At 46.7% G+C, this 14,354-nt stretch overlaps 1 protein-coding gene across 2 annotated transcripts in view; it reads left to right on the forward strand.

Moving 5' to 3' along the window:
- Positions 1–14,354, forward strand: part of ptpn4a (protein tyrosine phosphatase non-receptor type 4a) — a 55,332-nt gene that overhangs the window by 17,944 nt on the left and 23,034 nt on the right. For both annotated transcript variants that reach the window (XM_036545286.1, XM_036545287.1), the window contains exons 2-9: positions 1,034–1,188; positions 7,869–7,976; positions 8,456–8,498; positions 8,586–8,664; positions 10,631–10,675; positions 10,809–10,861; positions 12,341–12,461; positions 13,153–13,240. In XM_036545286.1, coding sequence (XP_036401179.1) covers positions 1,034–1,188; positions 7,869–7,976; positions 8,456–8,498; positions 8,586–8,664; positions 10,631–10,675; positions 10,809–10,861; positions 12,341–12,461; positions 13,153–13,240 — 692 coding nt within the window. The remainder of the gene's footprint in view (positions 1–1,033; positions 1,189–7,868; positions 7,977–8,455; positions 8,499–8,585; positions 8,665–10,630; positions 10,676–10,808; positions 10,862–12,340; positions 12,462–13,152; positions 13,241–14,354) is intronic.

A 14,354-nucleotide genomic window follows, 5' to 3' on the forward strand; every position in this document is an offset into this window, starting at 1 on the left:
CAGGCTTGACACAGAGCAACATACTCTATACTATAGCCAGAATGTCAGGCTTACAAAGGATGGGCATGGAGTTTTTTTAGGGGTGAATGGGGTACAGAATTTTTTTCTTAAGCATTCTGAAAAGGTGGCCATATGCATGTGAGTTGAAGGTAGTGTAATTCTCTGTTTCTTTTCTTTTCCCTCGCTTGGAGCGAGACTCTGCTTACGGTGAGGCAAAGGGGCTTTTTGCACTCGGTTAGGAGTGCAGTTTGTCATCAGTAATGGCAACCCCCTCTCCTAGTGATTTACCATAACAGACGGTACTGAGATGCATGAAAACCATTTGTATAGATTCACCACCTTTAAATGAATAGGGCATGACCCGTGTCATTTCACTAATGCATCCAAAGGAGGGGCCTGGTGAGGGATGGGGGGTCAGGGGGTGGGGGGTGGGGGGTGGAGGCGGGGGGGCAAACACTGCTCTGCTCATTGGCTATATTGTGTGAGCTGTGGCTGAGACATGAAAAGATGCAGACAAAAGTGGATGTTATGCACTGAAGTGTGTGAGAGTGTAGACGGCATTGAATTTTGGCATCGAAACTGGCTGAAACTACTTTTTTATTTTAGATGTTTATTTGTTGTTCATTTTATGCTTAGCAAATGAGTTTTCCAGTGTTTGCTTTCGTCTGCGAAACATCAGTGTGTTTTTAAGGGAAAAAAAAGAGAAAATGTCCAAGAGTCGATCTGATGTAAAGTTGATAGCATCTCATCAGTAATGCCCAGATAGTAAATCTACAGTAAACCCTACCCGATGGATTTTTGTGAATGTTTTTTTTCATCCTTCGCAGAAGAATGTATTTCATAACCGTTCTCGTCAGATTAAGTATAAGGGTTCCCATTGGAAGACACGGCCTTGTTGACAGTCTGTCATTGGTTGGAATTTGCATGTGAAGGAAGCAAAGGTTTCAGTAAGAGGGGAGGAATGGGAATGTAACGTCTGCTGAGATGTTGTGTAATTGTATTAACCCCCCCTCGGTTTCTCTGTGATTTGCAGACTTTGTGTGGACAGTAATGACCGCACGCTTCCGGTTGCCTGCTGGCAGATCCTACAATGTCCGAGCATCGGAGCTGGCACGAGACAGGCAGCACACAGAGGTGGTCTGTAATGTACTTCTACTGGACAACACTGTTCAAACCTTCAAAGTTAACGTAAGTACCGCAAACCACGCCCCGTTCCTGCTGAAGGCCATTCAAAGGTGTGCCCACAGAGCAAGTCCAGTCAGGGCTGTGTGGGTTTAAAAGGTGTCATTTCAGTCCTCCAAAGCTGATAATTCCAATCATATGTTGGAAATCAAGCAAAATTGGATTTGGCCAAAATTGGATTTACTCTCATTTGTTATTATCGTCAACATGTACAGTATCATTCAAAAGATTGGACACACCTACTCATTGGAGGGTTTTTCTTTATTTTTACTATTTTCTACATGTTAGAAGAATAGTGAAGACGTCGAAACTATGAAATAACACAAATTGTTGAGTGTTACTAAACATTATCATTATAATCTCTGTGACTGCATGGCGTTCCTGGTGCAGCACCACTGTTACATTTGGTTTTTAATGGTCTCTCTCAGCGCATCATTACTTGTAAACTGTTTAAAAACAGAGTATTTAGTTAGTAAGAACTCATTGTCTGGTATTTAAATGGCTTTTCTCTTTACTTTGTTAAACAATACTATTAAGGGTAGCAGTAACTTTAGCCTTTCCTTACATAACTCATAAGAATAAAAAAAAGACTGTACTCAGACTCCTTTCAGCTTTTCAGACAGCTTATATGTGTATACACACTTAAAAATATAACCTGAAAGACAGCAGGCTGTGTCATCTTTTGAGTTTAAAATATTGCAGATTGAAAGTAACACTGATGGTTGTAAAGCTTCTGGAAACTACAGATGCATTTTTTTCTTCCCAGCCAGTTGTATTTCAGAATGATGAAGACTTGTAAAGAAAAAAAAACTTCACAGCCAACCACAACACTCATTTGAATATAAATTGCATCGCCGCTGTTCGTTTCACAGGGGTGGGGAAATTACAGTTTTCGTGTGCGTGCCTCACGGTCACAAAGATGAGTCCAAATTCCAAATACTACTAATTTTCCCAGTTAAATGAGTGCGGTGCTCTCCGGTTCAGCCATGGTTCCGCACCACGTCACGTCTGTGAAGCGCTCGGGGAAACACTGATTGAAGCTCGAATTCTGAAGTTTCCCCAGAAAAGTCTAAGTAAGGAGAGCTATTTGAAAACGAACCTCGGGGAAAGTTTGCAGCTGGGCTTGCCACGCACACACCAAGGCGGTTTGTGATTGACTGCATGGCTAATTTATAAGTGCTTGTTGCGTGCAGCCAAATGCTGTCCCTGGGTTTTGTTTTGTGGGAACAAACCCAGGGAAATAAGGGGAAAGGAGAACGTTTTGGGCTTTTAAGTCTTAGATTGGGGCCTAGCTCTGACACCCAACACCCACGCCCCCCCCCCCCCCCCCCACCCACCAGTCTTACCCCTGCTCATAAACAAGATGAAGCTACCTCTCTTATCACATGATCCTAATCTGTCACACCGGAAACGGCTGGCTAGATGTCAGCCCTTGGTCAGAAAGGAGGAGCACTTTAAAGCTGTTTTCAGAATCGGGGGGGTTAATTTTAGACTGCAGCGTCCCTGTCATTTACAGCCAGGGAGCTCGGAGGTGCTGTGGTCTATTCACGGTTAAATGCTTGGCATTCCAGTTTTAAAAGAGTCTCCTGGGGCTACCAAAGAGCTCAAGTATGTACTCGCACTGGGCGTCTTAGAGCGTGCACACCGAGCAGCTCTAGGTACTTATCAAGAGCCGTTAATCATGACATCGCCGCAGAAAGTTGGAATATGTCACTGGCTTTCCACGCAAAGGTGCGGTGTAGCATCACATGTTCCATGCTAACAGTATCTTGCCATACGCACCTCACTGCAGTCATAGAGGTTGGTTGTTTTGGATTTCTCAAGCTAGTTTGTCATTATTGCAATCAGGGCCACAAACCTAGTGTGTAGGTGTAATAACTTGGTAGTTCAGCTGAAACGGCTGAGGGTGGGGAACAGCCCCCTCACATCAGTTAAATTCTTGTTGTAAGTAAGAGCCCTGTCCCAGCCTGGCTGCTCTGTTCACTTTGCCATTTCAGCGGGGAACACCACACAGTGTATCCACATGATTATTTGTCACACTTCTGGCAAAACTAATTGACCATTCCCAAAACCCCACTCTCAGTTCCCCCAACTTTAGCCAAAGTGCCTGTATGCCACAGCTATAAAAATATTTTGGTGAAAAGAGTGGAAATCTAATTTTTTTTTTTCTTCATTTATGCTGTGAACAGACAGCAATTGCTTTAAATGAGCAGCATTGAAAATTCGGGCGACACATATAGTGCTGAGATTAATTTCTAAACGGTTTAACAAATGCTGCGAAACGGATGAAAATAACTTTGTAATAAATCTAAAATACTCCGTGGGGTAATCGCCTTCTGTTGCAACTGCTGCGGGGCTATAATAGGATTCTGACTCGGGGTACATATAGCCAAGTGTGACGGGGCAAGTGCGGTACGAACCGGTCAACGTATCGAAGGCAGACAGTGGGCAGCCTCCTTAGATTTCCCCTTCACATCAAGCACTGATTTATGAGCATTTCCTGGAAAGCTACCTTCACATAACAAAGTCCAATTGATCTAATTTTTTGGGAGGGTTTCATAACGTCCCGAGCCAAGCTGTGCAGTGACCTATATACTGTAAGAATGCCTCTGTAATGAGCATGGGCCCAGCGAAAGATAAAAAAAGCAATGCTCATGATATGATAGATGCGTTTTAGTGTGGAGGTACGGAGTGAATGAACTGGCGGGGGCAGTGGGAAAAGGCAGATCTCAGCCTGTGTTTGTCAGCTCGGTGGTGCTAGGGGAAGGTCACTGTAAATATTTTGATCAGAGAGGGGATTTGGTCAGCCGAACACACAATACGGTGGCGAGCGGTGCGGGTCTCCGCAGCTGCGCCCCCGGGCCCGTCGGGGAATTCGCTCAACACCCTGCTGCACATCAAGGCCAGGGCGCGTTCGGCCGATGGGGGCAGGCGCTCGATCAGCGCCAGGCCCCTCTGCCCCTCCTGGGGTGGGGGTGCTCTAATTACCCCCACCCCAGCAGACACAATATAAATACCCCTGCCTGACCCGGCTGGGGTCTGGTTTAGATGAGCCTGTGTTCGGGCCTGGACTCTCTGATGCTGTTGAACAGAGCTCCTCTTCAGGACCCCTCAGCCCGTAGCTGTGCCTTGTGGAGAGTCACGGGGAGCATTAAATAGGCCAGCTGTGTCAGGAGTGGAGTTGAGGATGGAGGGCTGCCGGTGTGAATCCCGGGCGGGACAGTGCTGCTGTTATCTGGAGCAAGGCACTTTACAGGAGTCGTTTCCCCAAAACAATCACGGTAATGACTGGATTTCAGAATATGTGTGAGATGTTGGTCTTTTAATAAATTGAGATCAGAAAGAAGTGTGCCCAAATGTGTTATGGTGGTAGTAAGTAAGTAAGTGAGTGTGTGTGTGTGTGTGTGTGTGTGTGGTTGTGTGTGTGATTGTAAGTGTGAATGTGTCTTGTGTGTGTATGTGTGTATGTGTGTGTGTGTGTGTGTGTGTGTGTGTGTGTGTGTGTGATTGTAAGTGTGAATGTGTCTTGTGTGTGTATGTGTGTATGTGTGTATGTGTGTGTGTGTGTGTATGTGTGTGTGTGTGTGTGTGTGATTGTAAGTGTGAATGTGACTGTGTGTGTGGTTGTGTGCGCTCTTCTGGCCCAGCCTTGGGAGTCCCCTCCCTCAGGGGATTGTTGATACACTCGCCCCCTCTGACGCAGCCCCCCACCCCCCCCCACCTCCAGGACACGCTGCTTCATGTCCTCTGACATTTCCCTCATACCTCCATCAGGCACTCCGCATTCCTTCAGCATGGAGAGCGTCCGCTTCTGGCTCCTTCAGCCAAAACCAGCCTCCTCCAAACCAAAGCGTCAAGACTTGTGTCCCCACTGGGGCTGCATTCCAAACCACTCCCTGCGCCTTCAGTCCCAACTGATCCGCAGTCAGCGCAGTGCGCATCACGTGAAGTACTCATCAGTTGGTAACTGATCTGGGATCGTTTGGGATTGACAGGTTGAGAACTCTCCGCTCCTCCCCGTTCAACGCGGGACCGCCTTCCCGTTCGAGGGCGGTCTTATTTATCGAGCTGACTCCACGCAGACTTTTTATTTTTTCATACATACATGAGGTGTTCAGTTTTTATTCATGTCTGCTGCATTATTTATCCCCTTCTGCCAGTGACACAGCCGTGGAAGTAATTCAGTGTGCGCATGCTGGTGAGGGTGGCGATCGATGCTGGCCAGAGCTGACGCCGTCGGTGTCACCCAAGCCAGTCGTCAATCAGTCAGGCTTTACTGAGAGCCGAGTGCCTCCGTTCCGCCACAGCTGCTCACCTTTTTTGCTGTTTCGCTGACGGGGTCTTTTCCCCCCAATTCCCGTGAAATTTAAGGAGCACGTCCCTGGCTCCTTAGGGTTTGGGGGTGTGCATGGTAGGGCAGGCGTTCCCGCGGGCCTGTCCTCCTGTCCTGTCCCGTCCTGTCACCTGCCCCTCGGTGGACACTGGCCGGCTCCTGTGGGCTGGGAGGGCCGAAATGAGCCTGTATGTGTATAATGTGTTCCCCCTCTCCGGCTCGCCTGTGAATAATGCATGGCCCGCGGTCCTGAAAGCCTGCATTTGCACATCGCCCTGACGCTTTTATAAAAGCCAGAGACAGCTGGATGTGGGAGCTTGTTATAAAAAGCTCCGCAGTGCCCCAACTTCCAGTTTGGCAAACCGCTCCCGGCAGCCAGCACTGCAAATAACGCTGGCACGGGCTGCCGCGCACTGACTTGTGGCCGTTCTAATAACAGAAAAGGAAATGCAGTTAGAAGCCTTGGTCTGCAGGAATTCTTTCCTCCAGAACTTTTAATCAGCAAAGTTCCAGCATGTAAACACTTTTATTTTCTAATTTCAGACATTTTTTGTCATGGATGTATACTCTTTTGTGTTTTCAAAGCATGGATACATGTAAAATGCATGGTGTTTATTTAACATTTTATCCTGGCTGTCTCAGGCTTCGGTCGAGATTTTAAATGGATTTGCATTTGCTTTTGTCTCTCACTCTCTCACACACACACACACACACACACACACACACAAACACTCACGCACACTCGAGCACACAAACGCACGCGGTTATGGTTTCATATTCAACACAGCTTTATGATGGAGGCACACACTTGGAGGGTCATGCACTGATCATGTTACATCTCACACAAGTTGTGCCGTGCATATATTAAGGCCTGGGTTCCACCCACTTCACATTGACCTTCCTTTAAGTGCAGCGGCGTTGTGCCCCTCTGAGGATCATAAACTTGGTCAGCCCAGAGCCTTTACCGCCACTCCCCCCCCCCCCCCCCCACACACACACACCCCCACCCCCTCCGGTCTCCTCCAGCTGAAGGATGAGTTTATGAAACGGCACACATGCATTAGCATGCATGAATGGGAGATTTCACAGTGCGGTGATTCCACAGCGCTGGCCCCGCCCGGCGTGGCGCTCCGCTGAGATCTCTGCCAGGGAGGAATCCCTGCAGCTCCTACCTGTCCTTTGTCACATCCGTCAATGTGTGTGCCGCCCGCGGGGGAACCTGTGAACCCGTCGCCATGGACACAGGAAAAAATAATGGCGCGTGGCATCACAGAGAGTCAGGGTGGCTGGTCAGTTAAAATAGGGCCAGGGTTACTTGCATTCTGACTGCAGGAGGAGGTGATGCCAGTGCAGTCAGTACCAGTATTAAGACAGACTTAAGGTCATTCTAAGGCAGCAATGATATGGTGTCCATGGAGGGCTTCCTTGGTTGTCTTGCCTTGTTGCCAGTCAGTTATTTGATCAAACTAAACCTAATTAACTTAATGATCTCTCTCTCTCTCTCTCTCTCCTTTTCTCTCCCTCTCTCTCTCTCTGTCTCCTTTTCTCTCTCTCTCTCTCTCTCTCCCCCCTCCCCCTCTCTCTCTCTCTCTCTCTCTCTCTCTCCTTTTCTCTCTCTCTCTCTCTCTCTCCCCCCTCCCTCTGTGTGTGTGTGTGTGTGTGTGTGTGTGTGTGTGTGTGTGTATATGTATGTATGTATGTATTTAGCATTCTTACATTCTGCTCAGTCTTGATTCTTCAGTCCCACCCTGTGCAAACCTGCACCAGGTTTTGACCCGTAGCAGGCGCTCCTAACCCGGACCGGTCACACTCGGCAGCAGCAGGCTGTCTGTTGTGGAGATGCCATTGAGCCTGCGTGCTTCTGATGTGTCGGAGCTGTGTTTGCCATACATTGTCAGGATGGATTTGTTCTCGCCGGGGAGCGTGAGGCCCCTTCCAACCACAGAGATTAAGCCATCGTTCATGACACACACACTGTGCGTCAGCAGGATGCTCTTCCCATCTCTCTCTCTCTCCGTCGAAGGCCTTACACAACAGGGAAACGCTCTACTCCCGTGGTTCTCACGGGGCAAATTACCGAAAGCCATTGCTCAGCATCCTTGCATCTGCCACCTACTGCAGCAAGGCCCTGCATCTGAAATCCCACTGATTTAAACCAGATAAATCTCCCCCCCCCCCCCCCCCCCCCCATTTTTATCTAATAAAGATGTGATTCTAGAAAGGAGGACAGCGGTGGAAGCCATTGGCATAGACGGGATGCGGTGATGTAACCAGGGCTTATGGGTAAAATATTCCCCTCTTTCTCTCTCGCTCTCTCACTCACTCTCTCTCTCTGTTTCCTGTATGTCTGCAGAAGCACGATCAAGGACAGGTCCTGCTGGATGTAGTCTTCAAACACCTGGAGCTGACCGAGAGGGACTACTTTGGGCTGCAGCTGGCCGAGGATTCCTCCGATAGTCCGGTGAGTTGTCAGCGCGCTCAGTGACGTTTGTGCCAAAAAAAAGAAACTTTGGAATTTGGATTCATGGAGGAACCACAAGCATGTGTCCATGTAAAGTGAGATAAGAAGATTATTCAGGATTCAAACCATAGGAAGTGAAAGCTGAGGACAGAGTGAGTCATTTAAGGAAAAACCAAAAAATGTACCCGTAAGCCCCTTGGGGGGGGGGGGGGTAACGTAACGGGGTCTTGTGATTAGGCAGTGTGGCAACTTGCAGTAAATCGTTCAATTATTCAGATGTTTTTCTGTGTTTGAATTCGAATGGATTGACACAAAAGTCTCGTTTTTCAGAAACCGCTCTCTTTAGTGACTTTGTACTGAATTACCGATCTGACGTAATTGTTCTTGCAAAAATACAGCGCATTGAATTATTCAGTCGCATTAGGTTGTCTTTGGAGCTGTACTGTGTCATTGAGTTTTTGCTCATCAATATTTTACAGAGGTGGCTGGATCCAAACAAGCCCATTAGGAAACAATTAAAAAGTAGGTAAAATTTATATTTTATGTAAATATTTTATTTATATTTGTTTCTTTTGGAGAATGTTAATCTGCTTATTTTTGTCATTTCAGGGGGTTCTCCTCACAGTTTGAACTTCAGAGTCAAATTTTTTGTAAGCGACCCAAATAAACTTCAGGAAGATTACACAAGGTAAGCACAGGCTCTTGGCAGTGAGCATGTTAGCGTTCATCAACAGTAACTGTGTAAGACAATAAGAGTCCAAATTAAGTGTTTTGTCATTCTTTATCATTTACTTATCTGCCTTGCAAGGCCCTTTGTCTTAGTATTTGCATAGTGTGGTCTTGGCACATTCTGTGGAATTGATTAGCTTATACTTTTCCAGAATTTTTCCAAAGAATTTCAAGCTCAAAATAGATGTGTTAAGTGAGAATCATAATGTAAGCTGCTTTATTTTTCAGACCACAGGTTTAGGGGCTTCTTTGCATTAACAGCGTGTAAAGATTGAAAGATTCCAGGGCTATATACGTCTTGAAAGCCGCTGTCAAGAATGTTACATTGGTCTCTGTATCCTAAAGACCTGAGCTCAACGATTTAAAAAAGGAATGCGGGTAGAATTTCTTTAATTCTGTTTTTAATCTACATTTCTTGATTTTGTTTGATTTGAAGTCGTCTCAGGTAGAATCAAAACCAAACACCCTTCAGCCCACAAGGACCAGGGCTGTGGAGTCCTGCGTTTACCCTAAGTGAATTTAAACCCAGGGAAACTGTTTGCTGCACGTACCATGCAACGAATGACTCCTTATTCAGCTTAGTAGGTATTCTCTTAATGTCTGAGACAAAGCTTTTACTAGAATTAATTTTTCAGCGTCAAGCACTAACTCATAACGGTCTGAAACGTCAGTCTGTCCGTTAAGGCACCTGAAAGGTGGGTGTTCTCGGGCGCAACCACTAAGACTCTGCCTCCTCGAAGAAAGGTCCCGCTGATATTCTGCGTAATACTGATCCTGCAGGCAGCGTGAGGCTGTGATACACAGGGATAGCGTCACTGCCCTTTGTTTTGGATGATGAGGGGCGACATGGTTATTAGGGCTGAGTTTGCAACAGACCACAGAACAGCTGGTTAAGCTCACCACAAAAGAAAAATCCCACGTAAATCGGGAGCGGGTCAAAGTGATTCTCGCAGGCTATTTGTTTAGTCAGTCATATCAATCACAGCAGTGCGCCGAGCGTCCAACACCCTCCTCCTTCCCCTTCGCCCATTACTCAGGGCTCGATTGTACGTCTTTATTTATGAGTCTATGAATTTGTTTGGTCCGTCAGTGCAAGTATGCAATGCAGAAATGCAGGCTGGCCACAGAGCCAGTATTGGATGTGTCCCACATTCTCAACAGCATTGGTTGGGGGGGGGTTGTAGATTTGCTGAAAATGGCAGTTGCCGCTTGTGCTATTTTTATCGGCCAGCCACTCAAGTCACCTCCAGTTCCCTAGACTCAGGAAGGCCTGTGAGGCTGAAACCGTCTCGAATGAGCTCATCGCTCGGTGGCCAGATCTGCGCGGAGGAAGGGGAAGCCAGCGTGCCCGTTGCTAATATCGTCCCGCCTTCGGCCTGTGTCAGATTAGGCTGAAACCTTGAAACCCCCCCTCCCGCCCCCCAAAAAAAAGAGGGCCTCTGCTTAAACTGTCTGACATCTGTGGCTGAGAGTGCAACTGGACTGCTGATGTTAAGCGTTGTGAGCCTTTTTGAAAGCCAAATGCAGATTTACAGTGATTTTTTTTTTTTGGGTGAAAATCCTGTTTTTGAATTAGGGGGCTGATACAGTAGGGCCCATGGAAGATGAGCCTCTTTCCCCACTGTCAGTAATACAGGGGACAATGTCGAGTTGATGAAACTCAAAAGAAAAAGGATTACTAGGACATGCTTATTATTTACCCAGAAGCAGGGTAACCAGTAATTCTCTTCTTTATCTGCGGAAGTGGCTGAGAATCGCCTCCTCATGTCCTGTGCTTGCAGTTGTCTCAGAGCGCTGTATCACGTATAAGATTGTTTCATCATGTCTTTGGCCCTGCCTACTTATGTTGTATCTGTCGTCAGAACCCACAGCTCAAGACATGGGCAGTGTTGCCACCATCCAAACTCCCTCTCTCTCTCTTGCAGGTACCAGTATTTTCTGCAGATCAAACAGGACATTCTCAGTGGAAGGTGAGTGCGGTTCTGTTGTAGCCACAGTGGTCTGACCCCTTTACTGTTGTGCCTTGAGAGCTGTGTAATGATTTTCACATGTATGCCCATGAGCCTGCGCTCGATCAATGATGTGTTTGATTTGCCTACACAGGCTGCCTTGCCCCCACAACACTGCCGCTCTACTTGCTTCGTTCGCCGTTCAGTGTAAGTACATTCAACCGTACGCTCTAGGCCTCTCGGCTGTTACATTTACTTATTCATACTCGGTTTCGGCCAACTATGACAAACGAAAAAGCATTTCACACTCAGTCCGTTAGAATGGTCTCTGCTGTTCAGTAGGAGTATCATTTCCTCTATAATGTTGTGTATACAAATTTCTCTAAGGTCATTTTAACACATTTGAACCCGTTAAAAGAAGCAATTCTGTTGGCGCTACTGCCGCCCACTCGTTTTGCATTATGCTATCACTGCGTCCACGCAAGCCTCGGTTCAGCGTGGTCTCCGACTCCTTTCACGGTTAGTTGCTTTTCGGTTGGCTCAGTTGCATAACACTTATGCGTTCAGAATATCTTATGTGGTTTGTTTTTTTTCACTCAATAAAGCAAGTGATTTTAATGCATTCTCCATTCCTCTAAAACTTGCGCTGATGGTCATTTAGAAACACAATGGTATTATAATTAGAACATTCCCACCCCCTGCTGTCTCCGAGTGATTTGTGTTGATGAATTTATTGTGGGAGTTGCTATCCTTTGTTTCCATATTGACCCCAATACCCTCACTGAGGGAGGGCCTGCAATAACTACAAACAGATTGGAGGCAAAGCACATTTGTCGTGTCCTTAATAGAGTGCTTAAATTCTTAGAGGGCTTTAAATGTGCAATTTGGGTGGTATATAGGTCAGGAAGAAATTGGTCCTGACCTTCTCATACTCACAACTGCAATCATTTTAAGGTTTTCACATTTTTTTGACAGTCTGTCACAATTATGAGGATTAACGTCTTTTTTTCTGTGGCTGTTTGTACATTTTTTGAATTGAATTGCAGGGATTTTTTTCTAGTATTATTTCCAGAGCAGGTTATTGAATACAGAGTAGCTACTGGGATTTTTAAAAAAATGTATTCAGAAAGACGGTGGAGCTTTGGATAGAGGCGCATCAGTGTCCTACACTCTTCATTTTAAGATTCTTCTGTTGAATGTGTTGCATGCTGAATAATTTACAATGCAACATCTCCTGTGAGCATTGGCTTTTTAACCACAAGATTATTTGTGTTGGTTTAATCCACATGCCGCTTTGTCAATAACTTGATGGACCCAATGGCCAAGGGCTTTATTAATTGATTCCATTCAGCACATACCCTCATGAGTCAGTGTTTGAAAGGCACTTAACCAGTTTCCAACTGCTGCCTCTTTATGAGTATTGTTTCTTTTTAATCATAGTTCAGGTTTTATTTTTGTATTCAATTGAAGAGGACACGTCTCCCTCATATCCTCCGAAACATTGCAGGAAAGGGCAGATGTTTGGCCACTCAGTCAGAAAAAGCCTGTTTTTTTTTTTTCTGGCGCTATACAAAGGTTTGACCAGAGTAGGAACAAATGGGAAATCCACATGCCTGAGCCTTTAGAGAGAGGAAGGGGGTCTGTTGTGCATTGTCTCTCATGTACACTGCCTGCTTTGTTTTGCAGCCGAGCTGGGAGACTACAACCATTTAGAGCACTTGCCTGGCTACCTCGCTGAGTACTGTTTCATCCCCAACCCGCCCCAAGACTTTGAGAAAGAGATCGCTAAGCACCATCAGCAGCACAAGTAAGGATCCGGTCTCAGCGACTGCCTTTGACCCGACTTGATCGGAGGGACAACATGTGAACTCGTTCCATGTGTGCAGTCAAACGCATGCAGCTATTAGATTAGGTTCATAGAGTGAAGTTCAGGCAGGTGTTGATCTGGAAGAAAGGGAGAATGAGATGCATTCAGACTGAAGGGGCTCATTTCAAACACACACACAGACACACACCACACACATGCATTGACATGCATTCACATTGTCCCTCTGCCACACAAATGCTCACAGGCAGACACAGCAGGCATCATGTGTCACACATTCAAACTGGCACACATACATGATTGCTTGCGTGCACACCCACACACGCATATACACACAGTGCATCAGAAACACAGGCATGCAGTGCACACACTGTGTCTGACACACACACACACACACATATATATATATATATATATATATGCACTCACCCAGCCCAGCAAAAGCGCGTACACGCACGCCCTCACACAGACAGACGCGGTTGCGTGTGGCGGTGCAGCAGGCAGTGTTCCGGTGCGCCCTCTCGCAGTGACGCTCCTGTCAGAACAAGCTGTGCATTGTCTTGAGGCCCCGGCAGCACAGCACTGAGGGAACGAGTGGACCCAAACCCAGCCCCCCCCTCCTCCCGCGCGCAGATACTCCTGCTCATGAAACCTCTCCTCTCTCCCTGCACAGCGGACTGTCTCCTGCCCAGGCGGAGTTCAATTACCTGAACGCGGCGCGCACGTTGGAGCTCTACGGAGTTGAATTGCACTATGCAAGGGTGAGTGTGCGCCAAGCCCGCCCCGTTCCCACTCTGCGCACAGCCGAAGAATATCTGTCTGTGAGCAGAGACAATAACGCCTGATTGACGGAATCACTGCCTAGTCTGTCGTGCACGGTAGAGGCAGCTCTGTCGTGTCAACCCAGTCCACAGGCCCATGTCTTAAAAGCACCGTGCTAACCATGTATGTTTAATGTAGCCCGTGGTTGTGAATTTTTCAGAGTCCCCTCGTCAAAGTAAACTAGCGATATTGAACTGTGTGTAAAAAAAAATAACGTGAGTTTTCCTGAGCGGAAATGTGGGGAAAGCGGGGCATTAGCCGGGCGGCTTTGGAAAAGGTCTCGGACAGCGGCACAGATTGCAGAGGATAATGGTGAGGGGGAGGTTACCTTGAAGAAAATCCAGCAACATGCTTGTCATATTAATGCATACATGCTCAGAAGGCCTAACCCCTGGAACCTTTTAAAGCTTTTAAGCCTGCTGTTGCGTTTACAGCTGAATTGTTAGCTTGAGGTACAACAGAAGGGGAACTCTGACATGCAAAGCTGACTTTGTGTTAAGAAACATTAATGGCACAGCTCCCTTGTGTCAAAAGGTCTTCATCAAATCCCGTATTAGAGGATGCAGAAAGATATTTTTTCTGGCTGATTATCAGGTGGCGCCTTTGTCACAGACCGGTGCTGCTTTAGAATTAAAATTGGAGCCGTGGCTATGTGTGCGCTGGATTGTGAACCGGTCAAAGTCTTCCCCGACTGGCAGTGGTGTTGTTACTGCACTGCAGGTCACACACTGGTCAGAGCAAAAAAAAAAAAAAAAACACCCGTAGAGATGGTTTCATTCCTTTTACATTATTACTTTGGACTTTCCTATCTGTCATCTCTGCCAGAGAGGTTTTCAGCTGTTGCCTTAATGCGCCACCAGCCTGAGACATTGGTAGTGCCAGTCGAGCACCCTGAAACAGACAGAGCTCCTGAAGCACGCTGTCCCAGATCACTGGCCACTCTGCAAGGCATCTCTCCAGAGAACAAATATAGGGGCAGCATGTTAGGACATAACCAATAGTTAAAAAAAAAAAAAAAAACTGTAAGGGCTTATATTCTTGTTGTGTGTACTT

Source organism: Megalops cyprinoides, chromosome 14 (assembly GCF_013368585.1).
Source record: "Megalops cyprinoides isolate fMegCyp1 chromosome 14, fMegCyp1.pri, whole genome shotgun sequence".
Lineage (NCBI taxonomy): Eukaryota > Metazoa > Chordata > Actinopteri > Elopiformes > Megalopidae > Megalops > Megalops cyprinoides.